The 20,008-nt window shown below is 41.0% G+C and overlaps 2 protein-coding genes across 4 annotated transcripts in view; one reads left to right on the top strand and one right to left on the bottom strand.

Moving 5' to 3' along the window:
* CLIC5 (chloride intracellular channel 5) overlaps positions 1 to 8,970 on the bottom strand; it is a 95,916-nt gene extending 86,946 nt beyond the window's left edge. The window contains exon 1 of the mRNA XM_040598795.1: positions 1,455 to 8,970. Coding sequence (XP_040454729.1) covers positions 1,455 to 1,946 — 492 coding nt within the window. The 5' untranslated portion in view covers positions 1,947 to 8,970. The remainder of the gene's footprint in view (positions 1 to 1,454) is intronic.
* A 627-nt stretch (positions 8,971 to 9,597) lies between these two features.
* Positions 9,598 to 17,855, top strand: ENPP4 (ectonucleotide pyrophosphatase/phosphodiesterase 4). 3 transcript variants are annotated; one of them, XM_040597999.1, is made up of 4 exons: positions 9,598 to 10,134; positions 11,635 to 12,499; positions 13,424 to 13,594; positions 15,979 to 17,855. In XM_040597999.1, the coding sequence occupies exons 2-4, from the start codon at positions 11,677 to 11,679 to the stop codon at positions 16,338 to 16,340; spliced, it is 1,356 nt and encodes a 451-aa protein (XP_040453933.1). In that variant the 5' UTR covers positions 9,598 to 10,134; positions 11,635 to 11,676; the 3' UTR covers positions 16,341 to 17,855. The 3 variants fall into 3 exon arrangements, with proteins under 3 accessions (XP_040453933.1, XP_040453931.1, XP_040453932.1); XM_040597997.1 differs by having other exon boundaries at positions 9,599 to 10,134; positions 15,976 to 17,855; XM_040597998.1 differs by lacking the exon at positions 9,598 to 10,134 and adding an exon at positions 10,149 to 10,296 and having other exon boundaries at positions 15,976 to 17,855.
* The last annotated feature ends 2,153 nt before the right edge of the window (positions 17,856 to 20,008 follow it).

Genomic DNA, 20,008 nt, shown 5'->3' with positions numbered 1-20,008 from the left:
TAGTTCTATGGTTTGTCTTATGCAGAATAAGACTAAGTACCATGACAGCCATTTCTTCTTCATTTGGTTGGGGTTTTTATCAGTAATTTAAATTACCTACCTTTATGCAAAAACTATAAAAGCAATCACAAAGGATTGTGACATAGAGAAGGGAGACATGAAGAGGGAATAAAATCAATTTTTCATCTACAGGAAGACATGACACAAAGGAAAACATTTGAATCATAACTTTTTTTAACACTTTCAAAAGAATCTCAAGATTCTCTTAACACTTGATTGAATTACTCTCCTTTATCCTACAAGTAAATGTAGCATAACTTCTTAACTAACTCTGTTTTCCAAGAAATCCAAGATTTACAATGGAAACCAAATGAAATATTAGGAGAGTCCACCAAGCCATTTGATCTCCCCTAGCTCATACAAGATAATCAGTATTTCCAATTAGTGCAAAGGTTATAGTGTGTTCTTGCTTAAATAAACCAAATTAACCAAATACAGACATTGCTGAAAACACTTCTCACGATATGTGGTAACAAAATCTCTTATTCCACTTTCAAAGCACCTGTGGAACCGAGGAACAGATTCTGATAATCTTATTTATGTTGAAAAGTTACAAATTTCTCAAGACTTCCATTGAAATAACAAGAGTATTACACTCATGGTGTATGGTCTTTTTAAGGGAAACAAGAGCGGGAAAATTTATCAGTTATCTAGTTAAAAAGCAGGAACTGTCAGGTCTGTCTTACGGCCTAATAAATATTGAGAATAGTTGAATACAAGAGATTTTATGAAGGGAAGTACAGTGTTTATTTAAGAACACAGGTGTTTATGGTTTAGAAATTCAAGTAAGACTTTACAAGGTCAGAGAAGGTGTGAAAGTCCCCTCAGTAATTTATACCTAACTTGAAATTTATGAAAAGTACATGTTAAAATTGTCACAGAAATACATTAATCTAAACATTGAAAGAAGTAAAAGAAAGACCTCTTTCAGGGATGAGCATTTGTGCAAATTTTGTTGCCATTGTTTAAACTATATATTTAGTTTTCTTCATAGTATTAATAACTTCCACTTTTGAGCTGTCAGGTACTAGATAGATAGTGAAACGCACGGATAACTGAACTAGCTTAACTAACCAGTTCAGGCAGTAGTAGTCTAGCTGTAACAGCAGGGAGATTTCACAGAATACATGAACAGCAGTAACAATCAGAATACCTTCACCACACTCATACTCCTACTTGAAGTGAAGAAATCCCAGGCATCTCCGTACAACACAAACCTTATCTTTCTGTGACTTAAGCTGTAAGAGGGAAGTGAATGGACTGGTCCCCTGCAGCACGCAGGCAGCAGAGTTGGGAACAAAGCAGTGGGTATTCGTATTTTACTGATTTGGAGGACACATGCATTGATTTGGCATTTAAAACCAGTGCATTCTTAGAAACACCCAAGCTCTTACCTTTACAAATATGAAAATCTCGCAATCTTGCTGAAAGTTGTCAGTCTCTCCAAAGTTATTGTTAAGAGGGAACTTGCGGGAAGTTAAAGAGTTGGAAGAGGTGTTTGGGCTCCGACGCAACTGGAAATCCAGAGGAAAATGAATGTTGCTCTCAAACATCATGTCCTCTGCATGTTTATCTTCCAGAGTTGGACTCATCAGATCCATCTCCTGGTATGAATGGTCTTCTTCAGCACCATGGTGAGATGAAGAAGAACCATCCTCCCCATCAGCCCCATGCTGAGAGGCCACAGAATTACTACAGCTATCTTCTGAACTCTCTTGACTACTATCCATGCTCTCTGGGATAGTAGTGATGGAACAAGGAGATGCTGGTTCTTCATGGACATGATCATAAAGATTATCCCCTTTGTCTTCCTCAGCGTCTGGAATCTCATAGATACTGGTGGTGTCAACATTCTGATAAACATTGGTAAAGACCTGATCTTCCATGACTGCTGGCCGGTGAGTTTTGCCTGCCTTCTGGTACCTTAAAAGACTACAATTAAAGTGAAATGTTGACAGACAAATGCTCTTCAGGAGGAAGCAGAGTCTGTGGTATGCTTTCTGAACGCTCTGCTGTGAATGGCAGATCTCCAACAATCATTTACTGAGAGCTTTAAATAAACAACTACACTTCCACTGAAGTAAAAGATAGGGCTGTCTCAATTTTTAACCCCTTTGTTGATCTGACTGCTGGTAACTATATCTTAGGAGCTGTAATCACTTGTTCCTCCAGATACAGTCTGGCCAAATACAGTGAAAAAAAGCTGAAACACCAGTACTACAACGCTATGGTAAAAAATATATGTATTCTTTCACAGGAAGTCAAAAATGGTTTTACTGGAAATCTTATGTACCTTTTGTGTGAAGATGTAGAAATACAAGATTTACCCACTCACTCATATTTTCAACACACAAAAGCCTAGCTTCAAGGAAAAGCAAGGCAAAATTGCCTCAACAATACAAGCAATCATCTGCAATGTTTCAGTTGTTACTCACACCACCATCAATGAATGATGATCACTTATAAAAAAATACAAAGAAAAGAAAAATATTATAAAATGGTATAGCCACGAGGAAAATGCATCAAACCTGAACTCTTCAGTTTTGCCACCTGTTCACTTAGGGACCTTGAACCACTCATTTCACATTTAGTGACTTCATCCTCTCACCTATAAACTAGGGTCAAAAACTATATAAAGTCTTGTGAGCTGCCCTGGAATCTAGGAAAAGAAAGCACTGAATAAGCATTAACTACTATTATGTTTACTTAATATATCACTTGCTTATAATCACATCTAGTTTATATATCTCCATGTCATAACACACAGGCCCAAGCTGCCAAAGTTGGGTTAATGCCACTTGACTTTAGCAATCTATTTAGCCACCTTGTCTATATGGTTTCTTTTCTCTAAAAAGAGGAGAGACAGACAAAACTCTGAAGCAGATGAGTATCTTCAGCTTTAGCACAAAATTAACTGCCCTTTTAAAGACAGATACATATTCTAGAGCACCTGAAAACAACAGAGCTGAAACTCGTTAAAGATCCAAATCTACATTTATCAAAGTTATGAGAACGTCAGACCTTAGTGACGAAAGACTTTTTATCTATATATTTACTGCATCTGGATTACGCAGATTACTACAGAATTTCTCAGAATCTAATTATATTTAACCTTTTGGGTTTGAGCCAAAGGAAAAACAAGGTGTTTTCCTCCTTACCCATCCTTGTAACTTCCTGAGAGGTAACTGCCACAGCCAGGTTGGATTTCTAGAAGAAACACAGAAGAGGGGTTAAAGAGAAAGATTTTAACTCCAGCTACCCGCAAACAGAACAAGCAGGGGAACACAGGCTGTTTCACATGGCAGAGTAGCAGGTCCTGCCTGCCTGAGATGTATGATTGTAGTTTATTGTCAGTGTTCTTATATTGAACATTTAAGACTACTAATAAAATTAAATACCAAAACCAAACCAATACTTCAGCTTACTAAACTTGGATTCACCTTCTGAGGCTTCTAGATAACCCCAGCAGTGCCAAAATTACAGCCACAACCAAGTCTAATCACTGTAACAGTGAGGAAAAACACCACAGCACAATTCCAACTCCCTACATGAAACCAGCAATAAAGTACAAAAACGCAGGCAAGTATCAGAGATCAATGAGATCTCTTAGCTCATGATGCATTTCTGGCCTGATGCAACTCAAGGACTTAAAGGATAGTAACCTATATCAAGGCCTAATTTCAACTATTATTACCCACAAATTCTTGCCTGGCACAAGTGGTCTATCAGCAAACACAACAGAGTATACCTCCTCTTTACATTTTCTGTATGTAACTCAGCCACAATACTTCACATGGAAATCCTAAATAAGAGATTCTGAAATGTGTGCTGTGTAATCTGTATTGAAAACTTCTAGCATTCAAGACCAGTTGATTCAATATTAGGCTAATCATAAGACTGATTTAAAATCATGAGCTTAAACTACTAAAGCTCAAGAAACGGGAAAACCAATGAGCCAACTAGAAACTTTTGTAAGTTTAACATTCTTAAGAATATTTTTTACTTTTAAGAAAACACTTGCATTTCTTCACATTTTGTAGAAATACAAGTGTATTTCTGCCTGTGTCTGTTCAACTTGCTCTGAGCACGGCCTTGATAAGCAACTCCCACCGATGTTCAACCTCTTCTTACAGAGTGCTTGCAAGATCAAATATGCTGGGATCATAAAAATTCCCTCCTTAGTCACTCTGATGGCAAAAAACGTGAGGAAGAAAAGAACACAGACACACTCATGACACAAAACAAAGAGCAAAGTCCAGTTGCACGGAATTAAATCAAATGACTGATTTTGTTTTTTCCTCCATGAAGAAGACATTAGCAGGATGCAGCACCGCCTGCTGGAGGGTACAAAACAGCACAGGTAAAATAAGGAATAAGAGCATAATGTATGAGTATTATTTCATGTAGTTGATCTGGATTTCATTAGTCAGAAATGTGAGTTACCCAAGTTCTCCCTTCCTCTTCCCCCCCCCCCCCCCAAAAAAAGCAAAGAAAAGTAACATTCAGCTCTGAGATCCAGACTCCACTCTTGCAGTAGTGATAAAGCCCTCGAGTAAATTTGATCGCACTTAATTTCATAGAATCGTAAGACTCATTTAGGCTGGAAAAGACCTTTAAGATCAGCAAGTCCAAGCACTATAGGGTCATCTGCACTTATGAGCACCCAATGCAAAAACCATCAATGTTCCTGGCCATTCAGGATGCTAATTTTACAAAATTAACTTTTTTTTCTTTGTAAAGCTCAAACATTTCCAAAGCTTTGCAACCTGTAATTCAAGTACATTATCAAAACTACACTGTAGGCTCTGGGAGAAAGACTGTTTATGGTTTATAGACATATTACAGCAGAATTGCAATAAAATCGTACCACTTCGTTTTCACTCCTGACTGCACTAAATACCTGGATGAAATCAACAACAAATAAACTTCCTTGCACCATTTCCAGCCTCAACTTTTACCTACATCATTAGCAGCACCTCATCTCTTCACAGTTCATAAACAGTAATGCTTTATTCATTGCCAATCTTGCACTAAACAACATGAGGATAAGACCTTTATCCCATATTCAGATCTTTTGGGAAATCTCTGTGTAGGGCATGCTTCTGTTTTGGCTCTGTGCTCTCTATAAGAATGAGAGACCCACGTTCCTCTACCCAGTTTTTCCTACAGCCATTAAGACTCACAGGCCTGCATCACAGGAACAGACTGTGAAACCCAGCATTCTTTAGAGGTCCGAGCATCAGCAGATCCCCACAGTTTTTCAAAATAGAAATGATTTTGTGAGAAGGAGCAACAAGGATTGTTCAGCATGGCCCTGTTTTGCTCCAGCCTTTGGGTGGTCACCTTTGGGCACCCAAGAAGAGCTGCTATGAAGGACATACCTTATGAAGGACAAGAAGTCACACAGGTATGCTGACAATTTTATCTGTATTGTATGTGTGCATATGTAGTTTGTTCATCTTCTGAAACACATGCTTCAGCTCAGTTTCATCTTAACTGTTGACATGCAAAGCCACAGCAGTTTCTGCATTGAATTTAAGACTTAGTAAGGAAAACAAAATTAAGAAGAAAAAAAAAAAAACACAAAACATTTCAGAAGACTGTGGTTTGGTAGATTTTGATCATCACACCATTTCACACAGGAGTCAGCACATCCTTGAAGCAGACCTGCAGAAATCCCTTTGTTACTCAGCTAATGCTGACCTGTATTCTGTAGCCTTGAGGGGCTGGATTGTAAATTCAGGGCTGCGCTGTAATAATTGTCATTCACCTTCACCCAGATTTTGCTTTGCTACTGACTACATAAAAGGCATATTTAAAGCCAACATATTAGTAAATTTAACTCCGCATAAGACAGACACTTCTCCACTGGGAACTAGACAAACAATAGAAAATTATTTTGTACAGGACACTCAACTTGCACGTTATCAACAGCTTTTAGTTGTTAAAAATACCGGAAGCAGTCAATGTCAACAGACATTTGAAAACCTGCTTTACCTGCTGCAAGGCTTAAACAATTATTCCTGATTTGGATGTTTCAAAGCCCTTTATTTGTGGTCTTCCAGGTCCTCGTACAAAACTGTTTGGTTTGCTCTCCAACTCCATTTGGAAACTCCATTAGAATACCCAAATGCCTAAGAAATATTGACTTTTTGTTCACTAAAGTGCTTCAAGGAAAAGATTTTCATTTGCCTTTAAAATTTGGCACCATTTCACCAGCCTTGTTTACCTCTGAAACTAAGCACCCATAGAAAGCCCAGCAACCCGGCTTCAAGCTTGTTTACAGTAGAGGCTCTAGTAACTGAAATAGAGAAGGCAGAAACACCATACTACCCTGTGTCACCCTGTCATGCAGCCTAAGGGATAGCGTTCCACAGCCAGCTTGAGAAACAGCATGGCTGAGAGCCCTGTTTTGTTTATAGCCTCCATATACAACCTATTCTTCAGATTAAATGGGCAATAAAAGCTTAAAGTCTAATACAGTTTAACAGCTGTTAGTCACCCAGCCCTTTTATGGTTTTATGAAATACCTTGCTATTTTTCTTCATCTCAACGATGTAAAGATGCATCAAAACACAGTAAATGACAGATAAAAAACCTACTCAGCAAAAATGATTGCAGAGATTTTTGTCAGATGGACAAAACTGAGGGGGAAAAAATGGAAAAATACAGGAAAATGTTTCTCTTTCAACACGAAGTTATTTTAACTCTAAGTAATGAAAATGCCCTGCTTTTTCTTAAGTACTTAATACAAGTATCTGAACTATTCATATGCAACATCTAGTTTTCATCTGAATAAACAAGGAGTTGCTTCCCCTCCACAACACTGTCAATAGGAGGGTACAGTTTCCCATCTAGAAATTAAGTGTTTTACTAAACCTAGCCAAACACTGAGAATATTTTGGGTTGCCTACCCTTTACTTCCTGTCATTCACTAAATTCCACTGACACAAACAAATGCATGTAATGGTTTTTGAGCTGCAGTGCTCAGTTATACTACAGCAGTAAATCTGTACAGCTTCTGGCAGGATTTAGTATGGTCTAGTGCTTAGAAGAACTGCAGTCCATACAGATAAACTTGGAGTGAGATACAATGCAGAGATGAAAACAGTGAAAGGCAAACATCTTGGTAGTTCCCAGTTTTACTCCTCTTAATACAAGCATACAGGTAACTCACTCATTTCTTGTAAGCATATGGAACAAAGTGCTGCATTAAATACGTGATGCATATTAGCCAGCCCAGTTCAAAGTCCAGAGCTTGCATGGTATGCTGCCTTCATGATGTGTCAAACTGAACACATATTAGGCTGGGCTCATGAATAGGTGAATTCTGAGAACAGGTTTCAAAGCACATGGGTGAGGGTAAACAAGAGATTACTCACACCTTTTAGGACTGAATAGCTGAGTAAGTATGTTGTCAAACTCGGTCAGCAAAAGAGCCTGGGTGCTTAAAATTTGTGTCTCTGCATATAGTTTGTAACAAGGCCTCAATGGTAATTTGATGGAACTGGCTAAAAGACTGCACCTGTTATGCATTCCCCTGACCTCTAATTCACTCTGTGTAATAAATATTTTGAAGGAAATACAATAAAGTAATTCATAAAGGACACTTCCCTTCCCCACATGATCAACTGTCATGCATATTTACAAAGCTGAATTAGTGTAACAAAACCAAACAAAAGGGGAGGGGGGGGCACAAAAAACCCTTGACATACAACATGTACATAGCTGCAAGAAGTCTTATCTAGCTCACCTGGAATTTGTTTTTCCTCTTTTACAATCACTTGCTTTGCTACATTCCATAAATCAAGGTGAATCAGAGGCTTGTCACCTTGCAGCCTATTGTACCATATCTTTAGAGCCGCTCTACAGTTGGCATGCGCAGGTAGCACAACCTGCCAAAATCATACATATGTGAAAGCCATTAGGAAGAAACAAACTAAAATCTACACAGCATTTAGAATAAACACACTAGCAGGATACACAGAATGAAATACAGATCCTCTGCTTAAGCCAAACATGAAGCTATAAGCACGTCTTTCTCCAGTTCTGATGAGGTTTAAAACGGAGCAATGACTCCTGCTCTGTGCTATTAAAGGACAAATTTGCTGTTTACACAGAGCTGATTTCATTGTTACTCAGCACCAGTAACTTAAAGAGGTTTTGCAGAATTACTAATCCCTTCTCACAATAAAAAGGAAAACCAAGGGAATGTAAAATATTTGCCTTAATTTATGAAACAAATTTACACCAGGACCCAAACCAGACCTCAGCCCTTCATACTACACACTGACTTCCTAAAAGCAGCAGTGGTATTTGGAGTACTTACATTCAACAACACATTCACAATTTTCCTGCACGTGTTTCATCTTTTAGGGTAAACCAGTGCTGTCACAGAGGAGCACAAAAAGGTCATGCACAGGAAAACATTACGAACAGACAACTTTCAGAGCTCCATGACCAAAAGGGAGCAGGAGTCATGGAGAACTGGGAGATTTTGTAGTCACATCACACTGACAACCACCATTGCCTTGCAAAAGCCACAGCCTGGGGCTGCTGAGACACCTGCAAAGGAGGCACGTTACAGGGGGCATCCTAGGGAAACACAGGACAACACCCAGTAACACACCCTGTCACAGCTTCACCTCGCCTCACCCCATGGCATCCTTCTGCAGCCATGGGCCACGCCAGCAGACCCAGCAAACAGCCCGTACCTGAAGCAAGCTCTGATCCCTTACCAGCAAGCCTCACCATCCCACCTTGGGGACCAACCCACCCGCATCCCAGCCCAGGGGGGTTAACATGCCTCTCGTGAAAACCCACGCTCCCCTGCAACACGCCACATCTTCCTGCTTGAAGCAGCTGCTGTCACAGCTCCCTCAGACCCACTCCCCTCAGCTCCCTCAGCCCTGCTCCTCTCAGCCCTCCACGGCTCCTTACAACTCCCCTCATCTCACCTCCCCTCAGCCCCGCCATGGCTCCCTATAGCTCTCCCCATTTCTGCTACCCTCATCTCAGTTTCTTTCAGCCACCTTCACCTCCCCTCAGATTTGCTCCCCTCTATCCCCCATGGCTCCCCACAGCCCCCCCTCGCTTCAGCTCCCCACAACACCCTCTCACCTCAGCTCACCTCCCCTCAGCTCTGCTCCGCTCGATCCCCATGGCTCCTCCCACCTCAGCTCCCCTCGATCCCCCATGGCTCACCTCAGCTTACCTGCCCTCAGCACTGTTCCCCTCGATCCCCCATGGCTCACCCCAGCTCACCTCCCCTCAGCTCTGCTCGCCTCCATCCCCCCCAGACCCCTCACCCCAGCTCCCCTCGATCCCCTACAGCTCCCCCGCCCGCCGCGTCTCACAGCGCCACGCCCACTCCACTGAAGCCAATCGGAGCTCCCGCCAGCGGGCCCCCAGCCAATCGCATCCGGCGGAGACCGGGCCCGCTGACGAGCTCCCCCCCCGTTCCCGCGCCCCCCCCACCCGCGAGGGCAGCGCCGCCGCCGCCGGCAGTGGCAGTTGGGGCCGCGCGGCCAGCGCGTGCGCAGGCGCGGTGCTGCCCCCGCCGCGGCCGGTCACCTCCGGCGGCACCCGAGCCTTGCCCGGCGCTGGCGGCAGGAGCGGGCCCGGGCCGCGGGCTGGGGGCAGGACCGCGGCGGGGAAGGGGGCGGCGGGCGGGGAGGTCTCCCGCGGCGGGAAGCTGTGAGGAGGCTGCCCTGGCACAGCCCGGGCCGCGGGACACCCCTCTCCGCCGGGCTCGGGCTTCGTACTCCGGCCCCCACCCCACCCCCGTCGTGCGGTGTGTGAGGGGAAAAGAGAAAGGCTCGGCGGGCGGCGTGGAGCTGGTCCCGGCTGTGCCGGGCGAGGCGGCGGGGCTGGCCGCCGCCGGGCCCCCCCGGGCGAGGCCGGTGCCGCGGCGGTGCCTGCCCGCGCTGCCGGGCCCGTCCTGCCCGCCGGGGTGAGGGGAGCGGCGCCGCCGCAGCTGTCGCCGGCTCTCGGGCGGGGTAACGCGTTCCTGGCCGGACGGAGCCGCTGGAGACCTGGAAACCTGGCTGGAAGGTGGAGGAGGTTCGAGGGCAGGTAGCTGGAATGCTGGTGGCTCTTGGAGTTGGCCGCGGTAGCGTAAGAGCAGAAACGCTTGAGCATCCTTGGAGTGTTTCGGAGTTTCTGGTGTGGTCTCACGCCTTAGGACTATGAAACACTCGGGTTCTGCTTTTTAAAGCACCTGGCAGCGTGAAACGGGTGATGGTCTGCTTCACTCGCTCATTTAATTTCTTTTTTCTTTCCTCCCCCCTCTGTAAAGGCGCAGTGTGTTACACATCCTTTGTGTCAGGGAATACCTTAATGCTGGTTGGGATGGTCTTTTCTTCTAACGCTTGTATAGACGTTTTAACTTGACTGCAGGGGAAGGGGGGGGATGATTTCCTATGCTCTTGAGTTCCTTTCACTGCTAAAGCTTTAACTTAACATGAAAGTGACTTACGCTTTTAGAATACACTCACAGTTTTTAAAGACTTTGGGGGAAAGGGTTGAGCCAGGCCAGAATGTGTCGCTACAGTTAGGAAGGAAGATTCCTGCTGTTCCTCCTAGAGTCACCCTAGTTTATGCAAGTGAGATAAAGGAGAAATTTGCTGGAGCGAGGTTCTTCTTGAGAAGTAAATACGCTGTCTAACAATATTGCAAAAGTTTATGTGGAACCTGGAGCTTCACTTCCTCTTTCTTCAAGGCTTAAAGAATTCTTCTTTACCTTCCTGAACAAAGTGCTCATCACACATAAGTTTAGGGGGTGGGGGAAAAAACCCACTTACAAATCATACCTTGCATTTGTAATAGTAATGAATTTCTTGGTGAGAAATACTTGCGTCATAGCTAAGGTTACTAATGCGCTTTTTTTTTTTGTGAGAAAGAAATACAATATGTAAAGAACAGGTTTAAATACTGTTAAGGTAGATGTACAACACCTTAGAAGGAAAACAGAAGTTACTCCTGGCAGTGCCATGTATAGAGTGAGCAATGAGTAAATGGGAACGTTGAAAGGTTCATAAGTCTTCCAGCAACTTGAGAGAGTAGAAACTGTGGAAAAAGAAAGGTGGGATGAAAAAGAAAAAATTGTAATTACAGTGGAAAACAAACTTCTGGTCTGAAGAGTGATGTGTAATAAGGATTGAGAGCTGCAGAGGAATCTTAAATGTGAGGCTGGAATTGTTCAGGTGCTTGTGCTTGAACATGAGGAAAAACTGAGTGTCATGGAATGTAGGATTGTAACAAGATGCACAGAATGATGGAATAATTGCTTAAAAGAAAGAAAACAATTCTTCCTTTCATTTAGTCTGGAATAAAAAAATCTCATTGCTCATTTGTTTTAATGTATGAAAACCTATGACAATATATGAAAAACGATGACAATATATGAGAAGCTTCTGAAGTCGGTAGGGAAATACTGTTGACTTCAGTGGTTGTTTACACCAGTTACTTTGCAGTTAACCTCTCTAAGGAAGGTATGTACCTAATGTATAGCTAGTTAAACTGGTTCTAGTCTAATATTTTGTGTTATGTGCCTTATCTCCTCATTTTTTTCAGGTGCATCTGATTACCTGCTGGAAATACTTTGAAGTGTCAACAATGAACTCGATGTTAACATTATTTCTTTCTGGAATAGTTGCCTGTTGTGCTCACTCTACCGGTGATTCGGTAGCCAGGCTACTCCTCGTGTCCTTTGATGGCTTCAGGGCTGATTACCTGGAAACCTATAAACTTCCTCATCTTCAGAAATTCATTGAGGATGGTGTGCTTGTAAAACAGGTTACAAATGCTTTTATCACCAAGACTTTCCCAAACCATTATACCATAGTGACAGGTTTATATGAAGAAAGTCATGGTATTGTGGCTAATGACATGTACGACGTAGATGCCAAGAAAAAGTTCTCACAGTTCAATGATTCAGATCCTTTCTGGTGGAACGGGGCAGTTCCAATTTGGGTAACAAATCAACAGCAGGGAAATGGAGCAAGTGCTGCAGCAATGTGGCCTGGTACGGATGTAAAAATCAACGATACGACCCCTCAATTCTTTATGAAGTATAACTTTTCAGTAACGTTTGAGGAGAGAGTGGAGCAAATTGTTGCGTGGCTGAACAGCTCTAATCCAGTAGTCAGCTTTGCTACATTATACTGGGAAGAACCTGATGCAAGTGGGCACAAGTATGGACCAGATGACACTGAGAACATGCGCAGAGTATTAGAAGAAGTGGATAATCATATTGGTTTCCTTATTAATAAATTGAAGGCATTGGGTTTGTGGGACAGTATTAATATCATAATAACAAGTGATCATGGAATGGCATCCTGTTCTGCAAAGAAGCTGATTATCCTGGACAGCTGCATTGGTCGCAATAACTATACTCTGATAGACAAGACTCCAGTTGCTGCAGTGCTGCCAAGGGAGAGTATGTTTTGGTTTATGCTTTTTTAAAGTCATACACCAAGAACTAGATCTTGTTCATCTTACTACTAAAAAGTACACACTATCATAGACTGTTCGCATCTTTTGCAAAACCAGTGTAGGTCATATTGCAGAACTTTGACATTATTTAATGAACAAGCTAAATAATGTTTGTTTACAAATTGTTTTGGTAATCAATAGGCCAAGGAGAGTTTCTTGTCAAGTTGCTATGGGTGGCAAAGATGGTCCTGGTTCAGCTTGTTGAGAAGGTAGATAGGCACTTAGTATGCCTACTGGCTTGTTGCTCACTTAGCCTGTATGGTTCTAATTCAAAGTGAGCCTGAAATAAACCCTCATGTTTATTCAGAATAAACGATGTAATTGTCTAAACTTCCAAGTAAAAATCTAAACCCTACCTTGATCACTTCTGTTCCTGTGAATGAAACTTTACTGTGAAGTCAATTTTTGTGTCTTGGAGCAGTTACTGACAGATATGTCTCTAAATCATGACACTGCTGGTCTCAGTTTCCACAACTGTGGCCAGAGTGAAGCAGTTCTAATGAAAAAAGTGATTTATAACGTAACAAAATTTAATACTGGTTTGGATAAAATATTGACTACTTTGGTGTGTGCTTGCTTTATCTTGATTTCTCTGCTTGAATTTTGCCTTGCTCCCCTGCAAGCATAGAAGGTAGGTTGAATTGTAGGTCCAAAACCACAGTTGTGAGATGCCTGATTTAAAATGAGAGCAAACAGTAAAATCCACCTCAATATATGTAGTGTTTCATTAGGGACTGGAAAAAATCTTTTCTGTGTGCCTTTTTAAAAAATAATTGTTTTGAAAAAAATGCATCTTTGGTGATAGATGATTGTGGTAAACATGACATAATTTACAGCTGGTTTACATGCAGGTTTTTTTTCTTGGCAGACAAAAGAGATGTGTATAACTTCCTGAAAAGGTGCAGCAGTCACATGAAAGTGTATCTCAAAGAAGAAATTCCAGAGAGATTTCATTATCGTCATAATAAGAGAATTCAACCCATAATTCTGGTTGCAGATGAAGGCTGGACAATTGTACAAAATGAGTCACTTTCAAAATGTAAGTGTGTTTTCCTTATTTGTGCTCTTGGTGATTTGTGTTGGTAAACAGTCTAGTTTTCATTCCAGCCATCGGCAGAATGGTCCTCGTTTAGTGAGTGGAGTCCTAGAACTACACATCTTTAGGAACATCTCAGCATTTTCCAGAACATTGTCAGCCTGAGCCTGGAGTGTTTTAACAGAGGAGGAAGAGATGGGTGGGATAATCCATTGGCTAAAACGCTTTGTTGTGTTCAATGTAAATAGCCTGAGGAGGAACCCTTTTAAGAGTTATCTCAGGCAAGTTAGCAGTCTGTCTCAAGCTTCCATTAGACTGTTGTTTAACTATTTTTTTTTGTATATAAAATACATACAGGGGAGCATAACTTGAAGACTGCAAGACACAGCATCTAATGTTACTGTACATACTCTAGGAAACAAAAATAAGTGGGAGGAAATACTCAAAATAATAGCAGCACAATGGTAACAGGTGAAAAAGCCAGAGTTCTTCCTGTTAGGGGCAAATAGCACGTTTCAAAGAAAAGAAACAAAATAGGTGTTACTTCACACAGTGCATTGCTAAGCTATGCACTTTCTTCCTACTAGATGCTATAAATGTCAAATTACATATATATGTATATTGGTATATATATATGTACATATACATACATGTATGTATATATATTTCCAGGTGTTTCACATGCAGGGTTTTTTTGTGCAGACAAGAGGCATGTATAATTTAATGAAAAAAATGCAACAGACAAATGAAAGTATATGTCACAGAAGAAATTAAGAGATAATTTAATTATCATCATCGTAAGAGAATGTAACCCATAATTTTGGTTGCAGGCAAAGGCTGCATGTGTGTGTATATTATATGTGTGTGTATTCAGAAAGTGATTGGACAAATTCTTCAAAGAAAAATCCATTTGTAGAAATTAAATACAAATGTACCAACTTGCAGGAATTTTCTTGAGGAGCCAGCAGCTTGAGGCTGGGCTAACCTTGTTGGCTACTTCCCACGCTCCCTGTGGTGGCTGCTGTCAGAGACAGGATGCTGGGTAGTATAAACTGTTTCACCCAGTCTGGCTGTTCTTACTGTCTACCCTTTGCACATTTAAATTCAAATTTTCTCATTATTTGTATAAAAATACTGGGATTAATTTAAGATATGTTTGTATTTTAATTTCCCCACGGATTTGCTACAATCATCTTCAAACTGACAACACTTAGCACATGTGTTGTCTAATAGAGGTCTCTTTCTTGCTTACGGTTAGATTCAATTTCATGTACCTAAAACCAGTAACTGTGTATTTATACCTAACAGCATTGTTACAAGTTGAAGTGAATCACTTTTCAAAACAATTTTGGTTGCCAATGCTTCCCAGAAGCAGGCAGGGGAGGTTGTAGCCTAGGTGGCTATTTAATAAGTGTTTCTTGTACTTGTCCTCATGAAGTGGTAGCATAATGATTGGCAAGTGTACCAATACCTACGCTGTTCCTGGCAATGTTAGCACACACCAGCCCTCCTGCTTCAGAGATGAGAGGAAACTTCACTGGAGAGGGGAGCTGTAACAGCTCTGTTCAAAACAAGTAGTAGAAGGGGGGGGAAAAAAGTCATCCAGAAAAAGGACTTGCTTTAAAACACACACACAGGATGTGGTGCAGTAGTATCTTTGTGGTAACAAACAGAATGGTGGAAAACATTAGAAAGGAATATTGAAAGTATACTGAAGTGGTGAGCATGACCTAATCAATAGGAATCTTGATATTTCACATCAGAAACTTCGAGGAAGCAGCCAAGGAGACAGTTTTCAGGGAAACTTGTTAAACTGTTACTAAGAAATTAACTCAAAACTTAAATGCAGTCAGTCAAATACTGGGCTGCATGTGCTATGACAAATTTTTGGCATCTTGGACAGATTTTTCAGGCAGGTTATTAGGAAATTTTACTATGGCTGCTTTTTAGCTTGTTTGTACTCCACCTGGAATATAAACTGGAATTTAAAATAAATAAACTGGTTCTTAAAAACCTACCGAATGTCCAAGCACCAGTGACCTTGTAGCCACAAATGTTTGCTTGTGTGCCAGTCACAGGCATTGTGATCCTTGAGGAGTGGGAAGGGGAAAACTAGAAATGTTGATGACTGAAAGGAAAAGAGATAATGGGGTGAGGGGAAGCATGGCTGAAGATGGGTATGAGAAAAACTTCTGGGGACTGAGGAAGAGGAAAGGAACTCTGGGTTCCTTCTGTGTTTGATCCAACAGCTGCTTTTATGTTCTTCGTTAGTCTTTGGCTAAAATATATGCCTTCTGGGGGTGGGGGAGGAGAGGGAGTGGAATATTTGCTATTCAAACAGTACAGAAACTGCCATGTTAACCCTTAACTTTGCATTTCTCCAGTAGGTGACCATGGTTATGACAACACTCTCCCAAGCATGCATCCATTCCTGGCTGCTCGCGGGCCTGCTTTTCATCGGGGTTACAAGCAGAGCACAATGAACAACGTTGATATTTACCCCATGATGTGCCACATCCTGGGACTGAGACCACAGCCCCACAATGGCACTTTCAGTAACATCAAGTGCTTGCTCACTGACCAGCGGTGCATAAATCTTCCAGAAGCTATTGGGATAGTTATTGGGGCTCTTATGATACTGACCACTTTCACCTGCATTATAATAATCTCAAAGAATAGAGTAGCTCCCCCACGGTCGTTTTCCCGACTTCAGTTACAATATGATGATGATGATCCTTTAATCGGATAGGGTGTAGGAAGCCTGGTCTTGCTTGCTAAATAGTGATTTCAGGAAAAAGAGCTTGAACTTGCACTGGATGGCATTATTTGATGCACTTTAATGGTATCTGTATACAATACTGTACAGCCAGATCTTGCTAACTTGTGTGTGTGTGTGCTACCTGACCAGTAGTTCTGTAAAAAATACTTTTAGAACAAAATGGTGAACATGTGGCTTTCTGCTGGAAGAGATGCTTAACAAAATAAGGATGTTTAGTTTTTCATTCAAGCCTTTGAACACTTTCAAAATGAAATTCCATAGTACGAAGTAGCCAGGATAGACTAAGTGAATTTTAACACTTGTAAATGATAAATGTTTAAATTTCATGTTGACAACTGTTAGTGTTCTTGGACCTGGTTTTTTATGAGAGTTAAAGTTAGTTCTGTTTGGACAGTATGTTCCAAGTTTTTCTTAAATTTGGGGATAGAGGGTGTAGAGAAGATCTAATACTTCTGTTTCCACCCTAAGCCAGCAATACAACAAGAAACTGGCCAGAGAGAAAACAGAAGTCAGCGAGGAAAGAATTGGTGCGCATTGCTTCTATTTTGAGCAATAAACTATGCGGTTCAGCAGTTACAACACTGGGCAGATGGCTCTGAAACTTCTAGTTCCACAGTTTCTGTTGGGATGGTACTACTTGCTTATCTCAAGGATGTCAGTTTACTCTGAGAATCCTTGGATTACCCAGTTTCACGGACTGTAGCATTAAAATTAGTGCTACGATTACTGCTTCTAAACCCTGTGAGAAGCTTTTCAGGTGTAAACTCTGCTGAAGGTGGTTTTGTAATAAAGGTGGTTCTGCCCTGTGTACCAGCTGATCATTATCTTTTGAAGGCTGTGATGTGCTAAAAAGCAACAATTGAAAGTTTGGCATGCAATCATCAAGCAAGGCTTCCAAGCTCTTTTTTTAAATGCCGGAAATTTAAAGGGAAAAGTTAATTTCTTTTTGGAGATTAGATCTGTTATCTGTAGTGACTGAGTTGTATAGATGCAAAGCAATGCTGAAGACCAGTGCTAATGGTTTTCTTGAAACTTGTTAATGCTCAAGTCTAGTAACTTGCTGTTAAAGAAACTAACTTGATTTAGAAAGCTTTAGTGGTACCTTGTAATTCAGCAGGAAGGGAATGTGAGGTTCGATTCTTAATGCTAACCCAAAAAGAGAAGTGCAGTTACCAAGCCCTTTTTTTACAAGTTTGGTAGTGTTAAGAACTAATAATCTGAAGTGAGAGAGCTGAGGTACCTGACAGCATGCAATGTGGTTTCTTGTTCAGGAGCTCAAATTCAATGTGATTTGGTATTAGCCCCAGGCTGCCTTCTAGTGATCCAACTGAATGCAAGTGTGGACTTTAGAGGGAAGGGTTACCTTTAACTGCCCACTTTAAAAAATACACTTGAGTTTTTAAAATGACATGTAGGAGTTTTACTGATTTGTATCTTCTCTGAGGATTCTGTTGTACTGATTAAAAACACAATACAAAAACTAAACTGTTCTGCTTCTTTCTTCCCCCTTTTCAAACTACTAGTTACAACTTACTAATGCTTTACTCTGGATTAATCTGAACTTGAAAGAGACTCAGGCCCCGTGAAAAATCTGTACCGTTACTGACAGTGTACTGGATTTTAGCCTTTATATAATAGAGTGATATCTGGACTGAACACAGAAGTCACTTTCTCATCTTGCTGGAAGATTCAAAGTAATTACATGTAATAAGAGGCTGTATCAATGAGTAACTATGAAGTGAACATTTTGCAGGGTAGAACCCTAGCTTAGAGATGCTGCAAAAGGGAGGATGCTTGAATTCCTACATTGGAGAGAGTAGTTTGTTAGGTTCTTGTAATTTTTCTAGTAAAGGCTACCACCCTCAGAGGGTGGCAGACTTGCTGGGAGGTGCTTTGTATCATCCATACGGAAAGGCTTGACTCAACTGAGATACCTTTATCTCTCTGGCAGACTCTGTAAGACCAAACCATACAGTCCTCTACCTGTGAAGTTGTGGGTTTTTTTTCCTAGATGCTAAAACTGATTAGCACAGAATAATATATGCTCTGTTGTATTCTTCTTGTCATACAGCGTGTGATTGATGTGCTTTCAGTTCCTCCATACGTAACCAGGTGCCAAGGTTTCTGGTAAGTAAAATCTTGGTGGTAATGCAAATGTTGACTGAAGTGCAATGGCAGCACTGTAATCTGATACATGAATATTGTTACAGTTGGGGAAATCTTGGTCTAAATGCATTTCTCCTAGCTCTAGGTAGCACCTTCTGGTAAGAATTGCTACAGGCAACTGACCTGCTATGAAACCAGAACATGAGTGGTAGTACCTAGCAGAAATCCATACTACCCCTGTATTCCTCCTCCCTTTAGCACTGAGACTGAACAGTGCTATTGTGGGAAGGGTTTAAAGAGAAAGTTTCTGTATTAATCAAGAAATGGGATAAACTATATTCCAGTTGCATTGCTAGTCAGTTTTAATTCCAAAGATGCAGTATAGTCTATACAAGTGCTGATTATTCTTTGCTGCTGGTAGGAACGGTTTCAAAGTAGCTCTTATACATCCAGGATTTCATCCACATCATGTACCAATCAGGAGAATCTACAAAAAAAATCTTTCTGCATAGACATAAAGTTGATATATTTAAGGATGATTATTTTTTTAAAATGATAGTGCCTTAAACGTGATGAAATATTTCCACTGCCTAATTACAGTTTGTGTAAATTACTGCTTGTGGAAGTTAGCAACTGATTTCCTTTTCAATAGCCAATTCAAACATGAGAAGTTTTCTTCCCCCTTCCTCAAAGCTTTGACAAAGGAGATATCCTACAATAATTTACCATGACATCTAATGACTTCTTAAATACACACAACTCTGCAATGTTCATACAGAGCTTATTAATTTAGGGTTAGTTCTTAACACTTAAACAAGCACTTAAGTTTAGAAGGGAATTGGTGAAATTTGTAACAGTACTTTCCAGCAGTAAAGACTGATGTTTCATTATGTCAGTTGCCTCTGTGAAGGAACTCTCAATACTGGGTAGAGAAGCCTGCAACCATCCACCCCTCCAGCTTTATACGCATTTCTGTGCATTAGCACCAAGGAAACTGTTCCAGACTTGAGCTGGTTTTAACCAACTATAGGTCCAAACCACTTGTTTCATGGGAAAGTTTAACTTGCTATAAATTGAAAAGAATGTACTGCCTATGAACATCAACATCATGTACCTCCAAGCACAAGACTACAGGGACAGATGTTTGCTTTAATATGCATGGTACCACCTTTTACTGCAAAAAAACCCCAGTACTAGAGATTTGTTAACTTAATATGATCCAATAGGATTTTATTATGGAAAGGCCATCATCCATGTGCAATACTGCAGATAGTGCTATTGAATTTAACACCATTTTCATGTGCATGCAACAATTTTTGTAGTCTTAACATCTAATAAATGCTTGCATTACCTTTACTGTAGTACAAACATGCTGTTTCTTGAAAGGTATGTACAGCAGCACAGCTATGGTCAAGCCAGCATCCATGGGCATTATTTAAGCAGGGAAGAAGATTTGAAAATAAGCCTGTTAGATTTGTATTTTACGAAACAGCCTGACTCAATAACTGTATGTTTGTCATTCTTCCCACACA

This window comes from Falco naumanni, chromosome 6 (genome assembly GCF_017639655.2).
Source record: "Falco naumanni isolate bFalNau1 chromosome 6, bFalNau1.pat, whole genome shotgun sequence".
Taxonomy (NCBI): domain Eukaryota; kingdom Metazoa; phylum Chordata; class Aves; order Falconiformes; family Falconidae; genus Falco; species Falco naumanni.
The sequence above is the reverse complement of the archived record's forward strand: the minus strand, read 5'-3'. Positions and strand labels throughout refer to the sequence as shown.